The sequence below is a fragment of the Oncorhynchus tshawytscha genome, linkage group LG03, assembly GCF_018296145.1.
Source record: "Oncorhynchus tshawytscha isolate Ot180627B linkage group LG03, Otsh_v2.0, whole genome shotgun sequence".
In the NCBI taxonomy this organism is placed as follows: domain Eukaryota; kingdom Metazoa; phylum Chordata; class Actinopteri; order Salmoniformes; family Salmonidae; genus Oncorhynchus; species Oncorhynchus tshawytscha.
This window is the reverse complement of record NC_056431.1, coordinates 16,141,927-16,160,600: the sequence shown is the minus strand read 5'-3', so window position 1 is coordinate 16,160,600 and position 18,674 is coordinate 16,141,927. Positions and strand designations below refer to the sequence as shown.

The 18,674-nt window shown below is 42.8% G+C and overlaps 1 protein-coding gene across 1 annotated transcript; it reads left to right on the top strand.

Moving 5' to 3' along the window:
• The first annotated feature begins 3,168 nt into the window (after positions 1-3,168).
• Positions 3,169-17,213, top strand: LOC112228464 (thrombospondin-3a). The gene is made up of 22 exons (XM_024393803.2): positions 3,169-3,790; positions 5,255-5,458; positions 5,744-5,991; positions 6,356-6,458; positions 6,572-6,604; positions 6,718-6,800; positions 6,900-6,951; positions 7,074-7,222; positions 7,503-7,643; positions 7,754-7,828; positions 8,116-8,268; positions 8,415-8,633; positions 8,744-8,903; positions 9,085-9,203; positions 9,338-9,390; positions 9,924-10,105; positions 10,325-10,503; positions 12,326-12,374; positions 12,580-12,776; positions 13,012-13,184; positions 16,052-16,191; positions 16,307-17,213. Exons 1-22 carry the CDS (start codon positions 3,697-3,699, stop codon positions 16,366-16,368), a joined length of 2,868 nt encoding a protein of 955 aa, XP_024249571.1. The 5' UTR covers positions 3,169-3,696; the 3' UTR covers positions 16,369-17,213.
• Positions 17,214-18,674: the final 1,461 nt, after the last annotated feature.

The window sequence follows — 18,674 nt, the reverse complement described above, 5'->3', positions numbered from 1 at the left end:
AATGTCCTTCCCTATAAGCATGCTGAAAGTCTGTTGTCAATTTGTTTACTGTAAAATAACATTGTATCTGGTCAAACACGATTTTTTCCAAAAGCTTCCAAAGGGTTGGTAACAGGTTGATTGGTTGGCTATTTGAGCCAGTAAAGGGGGCTTTACTATTTTTAGGTAGCAGAATGCCTTTTGCTTCCCTACAGGCCTGAGGGGGCACACACTTTCTAGTAGGCTTAAATTGAAAATATGGCAAATAGGAGTGGCAATATCATCCGCTATTATCCTCAGTAAATTTCCGTCCAAGTTGTCAGACCCGGGTGGTTTGTCATTTAATCACCTCTTCCACAATTTCTTTACGGAATTCAAAATTACAATGCTTGTCTTTCATCATTTGGTCAGATATACTTGGATGTGTAGTGTCAGCATTTGTTGCTGGCATGTCATTGCTAATCATGCCAATGAAAAAATCTTTAAAGTAGTTGGCAATATCAGTCGATTTTGTGATGAAGGAGCCATCTGATTCAATGAATGATGGAGCTGAGTTTGACTTTGTTTCCCCAAAATGTTATTTAAGGTGCTCCAAAGCTTTTTACTATCATTGTTTATGTCATTTATCTTTGTTTCGTAGTGTAGTTTCTTCTTCTTTTTATTCAGTTTAGTCTCAAGATTTCTCAATTTGCAATACGTTTGCCAATCGGTTGTGCAGCCAGACTTATTTGCCATTCCTTTTGCCTCATCCCTCTCAACCATACAATTCCTCATCAATCCATGGGGATTTAACCACTTTTACAGTAATTTTCTTAATTGTTGCATGCTTATTGGTAACTGGAATAAGCAATTTCATAAATTTGTCAAGTGCAGCATCTGTTTGCTCCTCGATATACCCCACGGACCAACAGATATTATTTACATCAACAACATAGGAATCACTGCAAAACCTCTTGTATGACCTTTTGTACACTATATTAGGCCCAGCCCTGTTTTTTACTTTGGTTTTCCTAAATATGGCTACTATATTGTGATCACTACATCCAATGGATCTGGATACTGCTTTCAAGCACATTTCTGCAGCATTAGTAAAGATTTGATAAATAGATGTTGATGATTTAATTCCTGTGCTGTTTGTAACTACCCTGATAGGTTGACTGATAACCTGAACCAGGTTGCAGGCCCTGGTCACAGTTTGAAGCTTTTTCTTGAGTTTGCAGCTTGGTGAAAGCCAGTTAATATTTAAATCACCCCAAAAAATACCTCACTGTTGATGTCACATACATTATCAAGCAGTTCACACATGTTATCCAGATACTGACTGTTAGCACTTGGTGGTCTATAGCAGCTTCCCACAAGAATGGACTTAGGTGAGGCAGCTGAACCTGTAGGCATATTATTTCAAAAGGATTTAACATCAGATCCTCTCTAAGCTTTACATGAATGTGGTTCTGAATATAAACAGCAACACCTCCACCATTTGCATTTCTGTATATTCTGTCAATGTTTTAACCTTGTATTGCTATCCCTGTATCAACAAAAGTATTATCTAAGTGAGTTTCAAAGATAGTCAGAATATGAATGTCATCTGTTACTAGCAAATGATTGATTTCATGAACCTGGTTGCTTAAGCTACATATGTTAACATGGACTATTTTGAGCACTTTTCTGGGATGCTTACTATTTTTCATTGCTTTACTTGGAAGCTTAGGACAGAAGTAGATATGTTCATGTTATTTATGTTAGTGCAGGGTGAGCTGCACACAGTGGACTTCCTACTAGGGCACATCGCCTCAGTGCTAACATTATAAATCCGGTTCAATAGGCACATGATTACTACATACAATAGCTGTCGGATCAGCAGAGGCATTCAGGGCAGTTAGAGGGACATCAATTAGGCTACTTAAATTGTGTCTACCAATGCCCCTGGTGAAGCATTACGACAACTCAATGTCACAATGGTAGGGATAAGATGAGTTGGGCTTGGGTAATTGATAAGTCATTGTCTCAACACAGCCTTATAATGCTGTGAAAGGATCCAGGAACTCAAATGATTTGTGTGGATCCCATCCTCATAAAACGTGTTTTGTTTCCAAAAGGTATCGAAATTGTCAACAAAAGTTACACCCATTGAGCTGCAATAATCACGTAGCCAGTTGTGAAGAGAAATAATCCTGCTAAAGCGTTCAATGCCACGTTTCAGAGAGGGCACAGGGTCAGATATGATGGGTATTTTATTAGTGTCTAGCAGAAAGTCAATCAGCTATTTAAAATCCAGTTTCAACTGTTCAGAGCTGCCCTTCATAATGTCATTAAACCCCACATGGACTACGATAGAATCAATGTCTTTGTCCTGACGTAGTACATTCGGGAGCAGCTTAGTAATGTAAATTTCTCGAGCTCCGGGATAGGACATTACAGACAGGCCTGTATCTGCAAGCTGTTGGCTAGATCGCTGTTGGAAGACCAGAGTAGGCTATACACATTTGCTGTTTAATGCAAAGGTTTTTGTGACAGACTATTGGTAGAGTTAAAAATGCGATGGAAACACATTGAACTTTAGATTTGGCCTACAAATGAATATAACATTGGAATGGAAAGATGAGACTCTCATGAACAGGATGGTGTTCTCAGTTTTGCCCTACAACCCCTTGTCTCATAGTATCCCATGCAAATGAATGGAATGATGGATGTAGTTTTGTGCCAAAACATTTAAGGAGTGTCCAAAAAAAAACAGATTTCATGAGCTTTCTTCTATCTCCTAGATATAGGACAGACACTTCAAAACCTTATTCCTTATTTATTTATTGACTATCTATTTGCCATTTATGAATGTGTTATTCAATACTTTTCTATGGCCTATAGTATTTTAATTTTATCAACAACCAAAAAATATTTATAGTTTTGGTAGGCCACCTAAAGGGCTCCTAAAATGTAAAATCAAATAGCTAAATGATCCATGGTATGACCATCTTAAAACAATTCCAGATGTTAGCTTAGTAGAACTTAGCCTACAATCATGGAAACACATGTGAACCATTTTATGACATCTTGTTTGTTTTTCTGTTTTGTTCTTCTTTCCTTCCCCTCTTTTATCTTAATGCCCTGGGAGGATAGTCTGATATGTTTGAAGTACATCGCCTACTTAAGGCTATATGCCTCTCAAACTCAACTCTGGACCTCGAAGCCAGTTCTACCTGCGTTCATTCATTGTTCCCTTCTAATCAGGGGCATATTTAGACCTGGGACACCAGGTGGGTGCAATTAATTATCAGCTAGAACAGAAAACCAGCAGGCTCCGGACATCATAGGGTAAGAGTTGAATAGCCCTGCTATACCTTAAACAAAGGAAATAACTTTATCAGGTTAATTACCATATAGACTACGGGCACAGCCTATATTATGTCTGTATAACATGAGAATTGAGAAAGTTGGAAACACCGCACGCCTCAGTTTATAGCAGGCGAATGAACTCCCTCTCTCACTGTCACATCCACTCTGTGCGGACGAGGTACTTGGCTGGAGCGCGCCAGTAAGAAGCCGTCGACATTTGTAACTGTTCTTAAACCTACATTCTGCGGTCAACTCACTCTGCAGACTTATTTTTGTTCACTTTGAAATTAAGCTCCATTCATCAACATCAAACTGGACTCTCAGCGGATAGTTATTTACTGCTGTTGACTTTCTTGTCAACTTTCACACACCATTTCTTGGGACATGGGTGCGAGGCGCGATGTGCCAACTTTTCTGGCTCTATCCACATTTCTATTCGTTGCAACATGTGAGCCAATGGACCAGAACGATATGCAAGGTAAAATAAATAATACTAACTAACTCATAGTAGTGCGCATTTTGTGAATAATCTAATTCAATTAAGGGGAAGTGTGTTTTCGAAATGAATTAATGCAGTTATTTCAAACAAGCTCGCATTTTTGGTCTGGACTTCACTTTGTTCTGCCATAGACGCACATAAACTCGAGATGGTTATTATAATCCTGAAAATATTAGTTACAACTGTAATAATATTTAAAATGAAGTGCCTGCGCGCCCTATAACCATTTCTAACTCGAGTTTAAAACACTCCACACACAGGGTGCAACGTTTGTCTCTCACCTTTATGGCTTGAAATGTACTATTTTATCTCTATAGGCTAGTTTCTATCATCTGTTTTCTCATTCATCTTGGTTATGTTGGTCTTTTTTCACTGCTGGTTAATTAGGTTCTTTATTTTCCATTTCATACACTAATAATATTTAATGTTTAAAAAAAATGATATATCCTCTCTTTTTTCTTTCTTTTTTGAGATGACAAGTTTTTTCCTTCCACATGTCATAACTGTTCATGTCTCCTCCACTTGTATTCTTTCTGACATAGACAGGAACAGAGAAAGTGCTAAGCCAACTATTTTCTGACTTCCTTGGCTGACTTTCCCCTTATTCCCCTCTTTCCCCTTTGAGTGCTCACAGCCTGCTTGTGGCAGAAATCCTGACCATTGCCAAACCCCATTGTCCAAACCAGTGTGTGAATGGGTGAGGATATGTCAGAAATAATAGCAGAGAGATGGAGGCAGAGAGAAAAGGAGGAAGGGGAAAGCCTTCTTACTGAGAGCCAGAAAGCAGCCAGGAGTCCTGTTCCTTTTATTCCTCTCTCTTTTGTTTCCCCCTGGGTTTTAATATCCAGCAATGTGTCAGCATGGGCTTTGACTTTTGGCACTATGAAGTTCTCTGTGATAATGTTTAGGAATGCCACTGCTAAAATTGATGGAAGTAAATTAATTCTGTATTGGTGCACAATCTAGGAAAGACGACAAAGACAGAGGGAAATTCAAAGTCATAGGAAGAGAAAGTAAATTGAAAAATACGTGTAAGAAAATAGTTTATGTGCTATGTATTTGAACCTACAATGTTATAACATTGTACTATCTGCCTATTAAACGGACATGTAAACTGTAGATTGGGACAATTTTTTAGTGAAATAAAATAACTTGTAAAACTTGTTCTTCTTATTTAAGAAGTCTTCATTAGGGATATGGTTCTAATAAGAGTCTGATTTTTTTTGTGTTAATTTGAATGTTGCTTCAGAGATGTCAAGAAGTCACTCAACAGTTGTCCTCATATACCTGGGCAAGGTTCAAAGGTGAAGCGTCATCATGGGACTGGATGAGAGCCTTTGATCAGGGAAAATGGTAGATAGATACCCGCTCTCTTCTTCATTATCATTCTCTGTCATTCTCTCCTTCCTTCTCTCTGTCTCTCTCTCCCCACCCCCGCTCCAGTCATTGACATGCTAACCCTGGACTCCAAGACCAGTGTGTCTGCGGTGGAGAAGGTGACAGGTGCCATGAGTGTGTTCAGTGACATCTACATCGTGTCCACATTCCGCTTGCCTCCCAAGATGGGAGGGGTGCTGCTGGGCCTCTACAGCAAAGAGGAGAACAAGAAGTACCTGGAGCTGGCCATCATGGGAAAGATCAACAAAGGTACTTAGATACTGTCACTCTCACTCACTGACTAAAACAGAATGAACTATTTCCCAGTTTCTCTCTGAAGGAGCATACAACTAACTCAGTCTCAAACCACCTTTAGTATTTAAAAGTGTTCACATGAATATCAATCTGTCCATAAAGTTTCCCTTTTTCATCCCCCTTTTTTCTATCCGTTTTACTTTTCTCTCCTTGTTTTTATTTTGCTGTTATTAGTTACCTGTCCATGTTCAGTAAATCCCTCAATTTGAGTTTTTCTCCCCCTGTTACCCTCTCTCGTAGCTCTGGTGCGTTACGTGAGGGAGGATGGCAAACTTCACACAGTGAACCTCCAGAGCACAAACCTGGCTGATGGTCGCACACACTCCATTATTCTCCGGATCGGAGGCCTGCGCAGAGACAACCTACACCTGGAGCTCTACGTCAATTGTCGATTGGCTGACTCCAGCCAGGGCCTCCCTCCATTGGTCCCTCTCCCCGCGGAGAAGGTGGAGATTCGTAATGGCTTCAAGGCCTACGCAAGGCTACAGGTGACAAGGAGCACTGAGTCTGACACTAAGTCCCAAGTAAATCCCATGCCCCTTTAGCTAGGGGCCAGGGCTTCATCTCAGTAGCCCAACGTGGCTTGTTATCCTCGTCTCCTATCCTCAATCTGCACTTATTTAAAACGCAGGGTGAAACAATATGGTGGATACCTACTGGAAATGAGCTTTCACCTGTCAAGGTCTTTCACATCAGTGTTGATGAAGTGGAGCAGATGAGGAGTGGAGGCAACTTTTAATTGAGAGGTGGTCCTCTTTGACTACCTTTAAACATGGCAACAACTGTCATATCTAATCATATCATAGCAGCTTCAACCACTGCATGGTGTGATCCAAGCTTCTCCCATTACAGGGTGCTGTGGAGTCCCTCAAAATTGCACTAGGGGGCAGTGTGGCCAAAGCAGGGACCCTGACAGACTGTCCATTCCAGGGGGATTCATCAGTCTACAGCACAGGTGTGTCCAAAATCACTATATGACTTTCCAAGATGAAGTCTGTTATGAAAAAAGTTAATCAGATGTGTATCCTGAACATGTTTCAACCTAAAGTCCTTTTCCTCTTCTTACAGTCGGTACGACTGCAGAAGTGAACTCCATTCTAGGTGAGTGTATCCAAATGTCTCTTTTCAAGTATATAGTGAAATCAATGTCTTATGGAAATGTGTGTTGGCTTTACTTGACAATGATTGGGCATTCTGTGGGTATTGTATGTCAGGAGACCACACAAAGGCTCTGATTGGTCAGCTGATCATCTTTAACCAGATCCTAGGAGAGCTGCGAGAGGACATCAGAGAGCAGGTGAGTTGTGTGTGTGTGGGTTTGTACAAGTGTATGCATGCAGCATGTGTGTGTGTCTGCATACTGTATGTGATTGTGCATTTTCACTGATGTCTCCAGGTGAAGGAGATGTCCCTGATTAGGAACACCATTCTGGAGTGCCAAGTGTGTGGTGAGTGAACAGCCATGGGAAAAAAACAATGTGTACTGAAAAATTTGACCCATTCCTCATGTTCCCTGTTCTTGTCTTGCTCATAAATACGAAACCTAAACCAACAGTGTGTTGACCTCCAGGCTTCCACGACCCTCGTTCCCGCTGCTCCCCCAACCCCTGTTTTAAGGGCCTGTCCTGCATGGAGACCTCTGACTACCCAGGGTACCGCTGTAGTCCCTGTCCGGAGGGCATGACGGGCAACGGAACCCACTGCCAAGACATTGACGAGGTATGACACAATAACAGATAGGAAATGGAAATTAGCCTGGCTGGGTTTTAAATTGTGTTTTTTACACTGCCTCAAGCTCACAGTTGAAGAAATGTGAATTGAGAAGGCTTTTAGGGTGACAGCTGAGCTGTTGTCAAAATAGACCCTGTCACTTCAAGTACTGTACTCAGCACGGCTCTTATTTCAAAGAGCCCCTACTGTACTACTTATCTCTGTCTATTTCTCTCTCGTCTCCCCCACTCTCTCTATTTCTATTCTCTGTCTCTCTAACCTGTCTCAGTGTTCCATAGCCCAGCCCTGCTACTCTCCAGGTGCGTGTATAAACACAGTGAAGGGTTTCAGCTGTGAGCTCTGCCCCCCTGGTCTCTGGGGCCCACCCCTCTTTGGGGTCGGACTGGAGTACGCCAACCACCACAAACAGGTACACACACAAACACACACACACTATCACTTTTTTCCTTACTGACATAATCCATAATTCCCTTTTGTCTTATTTCTTCCTCACACACCTTGCTGTGGTTTTGTCTACAGGAGTGTGCAGACATCGATGAGTGTATTGAAGTTGCCAACGCCTGTGTGCCCCACTCCATGTGTACCAACACCATCGTAAGCAGAAACCCTTTTCAAATGTGTTTATTACAATGTATGTACAGCGTCAAATCTTCACAAACGAGACATCGCTCTCTTGTGATCATGTGTGAGTACTGTAGAGCCGCTGTGTAGTAAAGCTGTTCTCTCTCCCTTGCTCCTCTCTCACCCCCAATCTCTCCTCTCTCGCCCCTCCTCCTCTCACTCTCTCCCACCTCTCCTTCTCTCTCTCCCTCGTCCTCCTCCTCTCTCTCTCTCTCTCTCTCTCTCTCTCTCTCTCTCTCCCACCTCTCCATCTCTCCCAGGGCTCGTTCAGGTGTGGTGGCTGTAAGGTGGGTTACTTGGGGAACCAGACAGTGGGCTGCGTGCCCCGTAGGTCCTGTGCCACACTCAGCTTTAACCCTTGTGATGCGAACGCCCACTGCATTATAGAGAGGAACGGAGAGGTGTCCTGTGCGGTAAGCAACAGTGGTCTTTTAATACCTTTGCCCTCCTGGACAGGAACAGAGGAGCCACACTACCCTATACTGCCAGCCTCGGTATACTACTTTATAGATGTTCTTTAGGTTTGGTTGAAAATGTTCTCCTTTGTTCCACTCTCCAGTGCAACATTGGCTGGGCCGGTAACGGGAACACTTGTGGCACAGACACAGACATTGATGGATACCCAGACCGCTCTCTGCCCTGTATGGACAATGACAAGCACTGTAAACAGGACAACTGTGTTTACACACCCAACTCAGGCCAGGAGGACGCAGACAACGACGGCATCGGAGACCAGTGTGACGAGGACGCAGATGGGGACGGCATCAAGAATGTGGAGGTGTGTTTCCATCTCAGACCCTCTGTGGTAATTGTATCTGGGTGTATGTGAATGATTGTAAGTCATTGTTTCTCATTTTTTCTCATGACCATAACGGTTATATTTTGCAGGATAACTGTCGACTAGAACCCAACAAAGATCAGCAGAACTCAGACACAGACTCTTTCGGTGACGCCTGTGACAACTGTCCCAATGTCCCTAACATTGACCAGAGGGATACAGACAGCAACGGGCAAGGAGACGCCTGTGACAATGACATAGATGGAGATGGTGTGTATTCACACAGGCGCGTGCGCACACAGACTCACACTTTCACTCACACACTCACTCACACATAAACGACAAGATGTCTGGGAGACAACTTTGTGGGCCGCAGTTGAAGTTGACATTACACTCATTGCAACTAGGTGATGGCCCTCATGTCACCCCCCTGTTTTACCCTGGTGTTCAGGTATCCCCAACGTGCTAGACAACTGCCCCAAAGTCCCCAACCCCATGCAGACAGACAGGGATGGAGACGGGGTAGGAGACGCCTGCGACAGCTGCCCTGAGATCAGCAACCCCATGCAGGTAAAATAACCTTCACACACCCCCAACTCCCAAAATGTGGATCTACAGATGATATTCAGCCACTCTTGGCTGAAACAGGGGTTTAGGCTGCTCATTTGTCTTGTCTTTGGTTTATTCTGACCGTCTCCCTCTAGACGGACATTGACAATGACCTGGTGGGGGATGTGTGTGACACTGACCAGGACACGTGAGTCTCTGACTTCAACACGCACGCCCGCCTACACACAAACACATGCAAACTGCACTCACACTGCTACAGCTGTCACACAGCGCTACACCTGCTGTGGCTAACACACACATACATACACCTGCTGCGCTCATATTCTCAAAAACACACATTCACTTTACACCTGCTGGGATTTACAAGTAGACACACACACCTGCTGAGACTTGTTTTTGTGCTGCAGTTGTTAGACCTTCCTGATGGTGTTTTTCTAGGTGATCAAAAAAATGCAAACTATTTCAGTACAAACAAAATTAGGGAACATAACACGACTTGGGCCAGGATTCAATGCAAGGCACACTATACCCGATTTTTGAAGGTAATGTACAATTGAGCCAACATGCGCAGCATTTACCATGAATGCGATCTCTATGACCGTTGTTTAAAATGCCTAAGGCGCATTGTTGGTTGTCTAGTGCACTGCGCTAGAGCATGTCTTGAATTAAATCCCATCCTTTGAGTTGAACTGAATTCCAATGCGTCTATGTGTGTTCCAGGGATGGGGACGGTCACCAGGATTCCAGGGACAACTGCCCTGACCATCCCAACAGCTCCCAGCTGGACTCGGACAATGATGGCCTTGGGGACGACTGTGATGATGACGATGACAATGACGGATTCCCAGACGTACAAGACAACTGCAGACTCATCACCAATCCCAACCAGAAAGATTCTAACAGTAACCAACCATTATTAAAACTTGAACAGTGAACTATCCCTTTAACAGTAACCAACCGTTATTAAAACTTGAACAGTGAACTATCCCTTTAACAGTAACCAACCGTTAAAGGGATAGGTTCACTGTTCAAGTTTTTGCTTATTTTTTTACTTCTGCAGTGCTAAATGCTTCAAAAGTGCCCCTCTGTCTTACCATGGCCGTCTCCCTCTCCTCTCCCAGGTAACGGGGTGGGCGACGTGTGTGAGAACGACTTTGACAATGATTCAGTCTGGGATCTGATTGATGTGTGCCCTGAGAGTTCAGAGGTCACACTGACAGACTTCAGAGCCTATCAGACAGTCATTCTGGATCCAGAGGGCGATGCCCAGATCGATCCCAATTGGGTGGTGCTCAATCAGGTGAACTCGCTTGACCTCTTTGGCTCAACACATGAACAACTTTGATCGTAGGCTGAAATATCCCTTTAAGGTTATCCTCCTACTCTGAAATCAGTTTACAAGGAGCACCATTATGGTTATTATAAATAGGCCTATGTTAGTGCATTGACTACAGTCTAAAGCCTGGTATATTGCATTGTGCATATTTGTCAAGTTCTTATGGAATACTCAAAAATTACAGTGAGGGAAAAAAGTATTTGATCCCCTGCTGATTTTGTACGTTTGCCCACTGACAAAGAAATGATCCGTCTATAATTGTAATCGTAGGTTTATTTGAACAGTGAGAGACAGAATAACAACAAAAAATCCAGAAAAACACGTGTTATAAATTGATTTGCATTTTAATGAGGGAAATAAGTATTTGACCCCCTCTCAATCAGAAAGATTTCTGGCTCCCAGGTGTCTTTTATACAGGTAACGAGCTGAGATTAGGAGCACACTCTTAAAGGGAGCAGCTTGTTACCTGTATAAAAGACAACCAATCAATCAATCAGATTCCAAACTCTCCACCATGGCCAAGACCAAGAAAAAAGAGCTCTCCAAGGATGTCAGGGACAAGATTGTAGACCTACACAAGGCTGGAATGGGCTACAAGACCATCGCCAAGCAGCTTGGTGAGAAGGTGACAACAGTTGGTGCGATTATTCGCAAATGGAAGAAACACAAAAGAACTATCAATCTCCCTCGGCCTGGGGCTCCATGCAAGATCTCACCTCGTGGAGTTGCAATGATCATGAGAACGGTGGGGAATCAGCCCAGAACTACACGGGAGGATCTTGTCAATGATCTTAAGGCAACTGGGACCATAGTCACCAAGAAAACAATTGGTAACACACTATGCCGTGAAGGACTGACATCCTGCAGCGCCCGCAAGGTCCCCCTGCTCAAGAAAGCACATATACATTCTCGTCTGAAGTTTGCCAATGAACATCTGAATGATTCAAAGGACAACTGGGTGAAAGTGTTGTCACATGAGACCAAAATGGAGCTCTTTGGCATCAACTCAACTCGCCGTGTTTGGAGGAGGAGGAATGCTGCCTATGACCCCAAGAACACCATTCCCACCTTCAAACATGGAGGTGGAAACATTATGCTTTGGGGGTGTTTTTCTGCTAAGGGGACAGGACAACTTCACCGCATCAAAGGGACGATGGACGGGGCCATGTACAGTCAAATCTTGGGTGAGAACCTCCTTCCCTCAGCCAGGGCATTGAAAATGGGTCGTGGATGGGTATTCCAGCATGACAATGACCCAAAACACACGGCCAAGGCAACAAAGGAGTGGCTCAAGAAGAAGCACATTAAGGTCCTGGAGTGGCCTAGGTAGTCTGTGGAGGGAGGTGAAGGTTCGAGTTGCCAAACGTCAGCCTCAAAACCTTAAAGAGTTGGAGAAGATCTGCAAAGTGGAGTGGGACAAATCCCTCCTGAGATGTGTGCAAACCTGGTGGCCAACTACAAGAAACGTCTGACCTCTGATTGCCAACAAGGGTTTTGCCACCAAGTACTAAATCATGTTTTGCAGAGGGGTCAAATACTTATTTCCCTCATTAAAATAAAAATCAATTTCTAACATTTTTCACATGCGTTTTTCTGGATTTTTTGTTGTTATTCTGTATCTCACTGTTCAAATAAACCTACCATTAAAATTATTGACTGATCATTTCTTTGTCAGTGGGCAAACATACAAAATCAGCAGGGGATCAAATACTTTTTTCCCTCACTGTAGGTGTGTGATTAATTGTGGATACAGATTCTGATTTTATTGAGTCCTCTTTTATTGCAGGGCATGGAAATAGTTCAGACCATGAACAGTGATCCTGGTTTAGCTGTGGGTAAGTTCATGTTATGGGTTAAGTTTTTTTGTTACTTCTTGTCCTAGTCCTGTGATGTATGTACTCTAAATATAATTGCTAATTTTTAGGCCTACAACGTGATTTCATTATAGCAGTGTATTGAAAAGGTGCTGGAAAGAAATATATACATTTTTAAATTCCAATGAACTGAATTGACCTGACTCAACGTAATGACCTCCCCCAGGCTACACAGCGTTCAACGGGGTGGACTTTGAGGGCACCTTCCACATCAACACGGTGACGGACGACGACTATGCAGGCTTCATCTTCGGCTACCAGGACTCCTCTTCCTTCTACGTGGTGATGTGGAAACAGACAGAGCAGACCTACTGGCAGTCGACACCCTTCAGGGCCATGGCCCAACCTGGCCTGCAGCTCAAAGTGAGTGATGGGACACAAACACAGCAGCCTATAGGTGGTGCTACTGATAAGAACCTTGGCTGAATCGGGACACTTCCTGAGAATCACCTTCAGACAGACTCTGTTGTTGGATATAAGTACAACAAAGCATGTTGTGGTGGCATTGTAAAAACCTTTGATGGTTATATAAAATAATCTACTACAGGGTTCAGAATATACAACAATCTGTCTTTCTGTCTTTCTTGTTCCCCTACAGGCAGTGAAGTCCCGTACAGGGCCTGGTGAGTACCTGCGTAACGCCCTGTGGCACACAGGGGACACCAACGAGGAGGTGAAGCTGCTGTGGTCGGACCCACGGAACGTTGGCTGGAGAGACAAGACATCTTACCGCTGGCAGCTCAGCCACAGGCCCCAGGTGGGCTACATCAGGTAGGCCACACCCCTCTTTCTCTCTTAGTTATTTATTCTTTTTATTTTATTTTAATCTACTACTTTCTATTTGTAGCCGATGTTCAGTAACTGTTTTATTGTCAAAGTCCTTTAGTACCTGCTTAACTATGTATCAGAATTCCATCGTTTTTTACTTAATTAAGGGCAGATGGGTTCGATGGGTTTGCACTTGAAGCTGAGTTCATCCTCACTGGACAGGACACAGTTGTGGTACACAGCTGTGTGACCACTGTTGACCACTAGAGGGAGTTTACACTGCCTTGGCTTGGCTTGGATGATTAAAAAAGAAAAAGAAAGATGGCTGGTGGCAGTTTGGTGGACTTGGTGGCTATTCACCAATTTATACTCCATATTTTTTCCCTCCGAAACCTCTTTGTGACTTTTACAGAGAGACCGGGCCCCCTGGCCCTCTATTGTCCCTGTTGCCATGCCAACCAAATCCTTGGCAAGAATTTTCTGAGTGCCGTTCATATGCAGATCCAGAGGAAACTACTGTAGAGTGGGGGTCTGAGAGAGAGAAAGCGAGCAAGAGAGGGGGGGGGGGCAAGAGAGGGAGAGAGCAGGGAGAGTATCAAAGTCAGAGAAATAAACAGAAAGATAAACAAGTGTGAGGGAGTCACTGAGAGTAACATAGCAGAATAGGGAAAAATCTCAAGCAGATTGTCAAATTCTAAGAGTGTAAGAGAATATCTTGAATCAGATGTCATGTCTGAGGAACATAAAGCTTATGCAAATAGTTTAATAAACCAGATTTATTGGGTGGCAAAATACCACATTGTGCTCAACAAAGCATCAGCAAGACATTTTCAGAAAACACATTCATTTGAACCAACACCTGCGTTTGAGCATCTCTCAAAACCCTCACATCTCTGGCCCATTATCAGTAGCGATGTGTAGGTAAAATCACCGGGGAAGCCAAGCCAGAACAAAAAGCCATATTATGTTGTGATATTTATTTGCTCTATAACCTGCCTTGACACCGTGATTTATAAGGCATAAGGCCGAGACAATAAGAAGACACAGCGGCAGAATAAATTCAACCACATATTTGTTTCATTACAAAATCGGAGAGCAACATCTGTCCGGTGAAGTCCACAAAGCATATTGCATGTAACAAACAGTTACATGACCTACAGCATGGTCAAGCAAGGTAATGTTTCTGACTATTTTCGGATTACTAAACAACTATTGATTTAGAACCACTGAGAGTTACCACAAGTCGTAAAGAAAACAGGAGCTGCCTCCACTATTCCAGCACCATTTCAACTTCAACATTTCAACATCATCAAATCACCTCTCCTTAGTCTAATACAGTGACAACTAAAATATACCAAAAACGATTTAGTCCAATCAACGTAAACTAAATATGATGTGGCTGTCCATGGAACTGATTTGTGTGTGTGTGTGTGTGTATATTTGTGTGTGTTTGCATGCGTACAAGTAGAAAAAACTTGTTGACGCACCTGACTTGTAGAGAAACGCCAATGTCATCCTCCTCTCTAATGTTGCCTAAACGGCCTATGACTCTGTCATACAATACACACTTTTTGTTTTCCTTGCCATTTAGCCTAACTACCTTTCATGGGCAACGATGCACCAGGCCAGCATACTACATCTAGCTACTTGTTAACATCCAGGGGCACAATGTATGAATTTATGGTTAGATCAGAATCGCTGTTATAATCATTGGCCAGTACGGAGAATTAAGTAAAACCACAAGTCCAAATCCCGATCTCCATCCCTTGCTACTTTTAGGAAAGGCACGATTTTAGCAAGCTAGCCCCCGGAAGACAACACAAAGAGATGCAACAATTCACGTTTTTTTTCTGTCAATGATGATGTTTGGCTTGTGATGTGATTAGTCTGAAGCCAAATCCAAACTGGCTTCCCTTGACACTTTTTTTTTTTTGGTGCTCCAGGACCATTCAGAGCTGAGCTCACACAGTTTAGCTCAACACTGATTGGCTATTATTATTTTTTATTTCTAATCAATGGAGACCAAATGCTCGCTGGCTTCCCTTGCATTCAATGCTATGGGCAGCAACAATTTCATACTCTTTCTGACCAGAAAGCGTCGGATAGATTCGCTACACATACTGAGACAGAGGGGCACTGTTACGTTAGATCAGATGCTTTCTCTGGTGAGATACATTCATCCCGTTGCGAATTGAAGGAAATGTATGAAACACAGAGGCAAAAGATACATAATTTTTAATGTTTTTTTCTTGGTCCATTTTTTGGGGGAAGCCTAGCTTCCCTTGGAATCAATGAATACACGCCACTGCCCATTATAAAAAAAAGTTTGCCAGGGAAAAGGAGAGTTGGGGGGTGGAGTTTAAGGAGGTTGTGGAGGGAGGGAGGGGGGGTCTCTCCAGTTGGGTGCAGTGAGGGGAGAGTGGAGAAAGAGAGAGACATGTTTTTTAGAGGCAGGGAGGCCCTATTCAGACCCAAACAGAGAGACACCTGCTTTGTATGCTGTGCAGAGGAGTCAATGGAGCACTGCAGCGATGCACTGCACTCACTCAGGCAGCGACTGGGACAGGGGCTGGGCCTGCTCTCTCTGTCTCTGTTCATCCAAATCACCCATTTTGAGTTCTGTGTTTACTTGCCACTGGGTTTTGGTTTGATAGCACTTCATTTGACTAATCTCTTATATGACCACATGCCAACTACTACAGCTACCCACAACAATCACGTTATGGGTATGTGACAGTGGTATAAATAAGGACAGTGTAAAGTTATAGGATGACTTTCATTTAGATAATTACCAGAGGGAACATGACTTGGGAATGACAAGGGAATTTAAAGGTCCCCTGATTTGTGCATTGTTCTGCGCTCTGTGGCAGGGTGAAGTTATATGAGGGGACGGAGATGGTGGCTGACTCTGGCGTGGTGATTGACACTACCATGAGAGGCGGACGACTGGGGGTCTTCTGTTTCTCCCAAGAGAACATCATCTGGTCCAACCTGCGCTACCGCTGCAACGGTAAGCAGCGTTCTTCACATTGCTACTCACCACTAACGATACTTGTATTGAACAACATAATGCTAGTGAACTAATTTACTTGTATGTTCTGCTTCATGTATCTGTTGTTTATTAGACACTGTTCCAGACGACTTCAACCCATATCGCAAACAGGTTCTGCTGCACATCAAGGTGTGAGAGGATTCGAGGATGTGTGAGTGCTGAGGCATGTAGATGAGTAACCTGTCCAGCACTGTCTCTCTACACACAAACACTCTCACACACACACTCTTACTGCCTCTCAGTACAGAATTTCAACTGCTGTTAAAATGTGTGTGACTGTGTCTGCCCATGAGTGAAAGGGGAGGAGTTTCAGAGTTGTGGTAAAGGAGAAAGAAGAACCAATTTACAACATTGTTGTTATACCAGACTGGAAAAGCAAAAAGGTACTAGACTTTGGAAGAAAGTATACATGATAATGAATGTATGTAGGACTGTGTTACTTCTGGGTTTGAGTTGCTGTCCTTGCCTTCAATTTCACTGTATGAACGGTGGTTGTGTGAATGATAGCGGTTAACCGTTGAGTTTGACTGTTGCGTTAGGTATGAGTGCTGTTGTTGCTTTGTGTTTGTGTATTTACAGCTATCATAGGAATAAATTGATTATATTTTGTGTTTTAAGACTGAACAGTTAAAGGATGTTTTTAAAAATCGCATATCTAACTGTAAAATAAAAAACATAAGCTAGTGTTACAGGGATGAGGGGAATTTGAAAAATACTGTACATCCTCTGAATATGAAACTCCGGGAAACTCTGTCATGACCAGATAATGTCATCTCAGCAGCAAAATACCGATCTGTCACAAGAGACTGTAGACTTGCAGTTATTTAGCCATATTACTTTAAGCCTTTAATAGTGGAATTATGTCCCTAATTTGAATAAATGTGGATCTCTGTGGATTCTAGTGTATACTTTCCTGGGCATCTGATTCTGTGCCCAGTAATTGAATATGAAATAAAGCCTTATTGGATGTGTTTCTTTAAGTCATCTTTAACTGATTAGTTAAACAGAAGCATAAACAAAGAGCAACACAGTCTTTGTCCACAAAAAATAATAAACAATTGAATTTCTTAAAAATATGTTTATTTGACCTTTGTGATTCTGTACACAGCAAGAATGCTAATGAATGATACGACTTAGAAAAAAAACTGTCAAGAGCAACTGTGAGTGTGCACTGCTGTTCCGAGGTCATCCAGTCAGTGAAGTATGTGGTGACACTGGTGCTAACTGTATCTAATCGTTGAGTGCTGTGGTTGTCATCATACCTCCCAGGAGCAGACAGACCCCAGGGCTCAACTGACTGAACTGCCCAGTCTGTCTCCACTGTCTTCTTCTCTGTTCCATATTAATAGCCAGTCATAGAAATCCATATACATTGTACAGAACTTGCTATATTTAATATTATGTGTCACATAGCCTAATTACGTTATTCTTATGTCGGTGTAGTAACACTGTAATAACTCAATGATGACACTGTATTTTAACATGTTACATTGTAACTTGCTTTGTAATGGAGTTGAGCATTTGTGCTACCACATAATTGAAATAAAGCCTCTTCCCATTCTACTTGTGTAATAACAACAAAACAAGTTCCCGGCTGAGGACAGACTTGAAAATGAATTTGGATTCCATTTAGAATGGAGTATTTTAAGCATTATTCTATTAAGCTGGAGATGTCCTGCTATTGACCCCTGACTACTGTGTCTGGATTCCAATCTGATCATTCATTCTCTTTGCTCTATCCTGACTAACTCTCTCTCAGGTGTGAATAGATGCAATATGATAGGCATTTGTCATCCTAGGTCTTGTTGGCCATACAGAGTTTGTGCAATACTGCTTCCTATCCCAATATGAGGGAACTTTCAGAGTGAAGTCACAAGGGCAGAGGGAGGAGAATGACTTAGTGGAGTTGGCAAAGGTCCTCACGTGGCAGCTAGCCAGCCAGTGTCTGGTGCGGACAGTGGGACCGTTTGGAAGCAGAGGCTTGCCAACTGTTTAGAATAAATTCACTGGGCTTCTCCCATAACAGGCCACATGTGAATAGATAGAATAAATTGGGTCAATATGGCGAATGACATAGTATTACAGATATGTTTCTCTAAATAATTGTAGTAGTAAAATGTATTGTAGAAAGTGATTTTGAAAATATATTTTTAAGTGAGAACAAAGTTTTCAAGTACATATCACAGTGTTCTTACACACATGTACGGAGAGAAAATAATGAGGAAAAACAACCTTTCTGAGCTCCTCTGTTAAAGATGGAATACCCTGGGTCCGGGAGGCCGGGACGAGTGCAATATTGGGAGGGCATTGTACAACAGTGCACCACATCCCACACCTGCCTGGCCCTGGGAGGGGTTAACACTTAATCTGCCTCCCCAAGCACCAATATTTCATGATCTGGCTGCAGTCCCAAGTTTACCCTCTCTTCAGATATGTCTGAG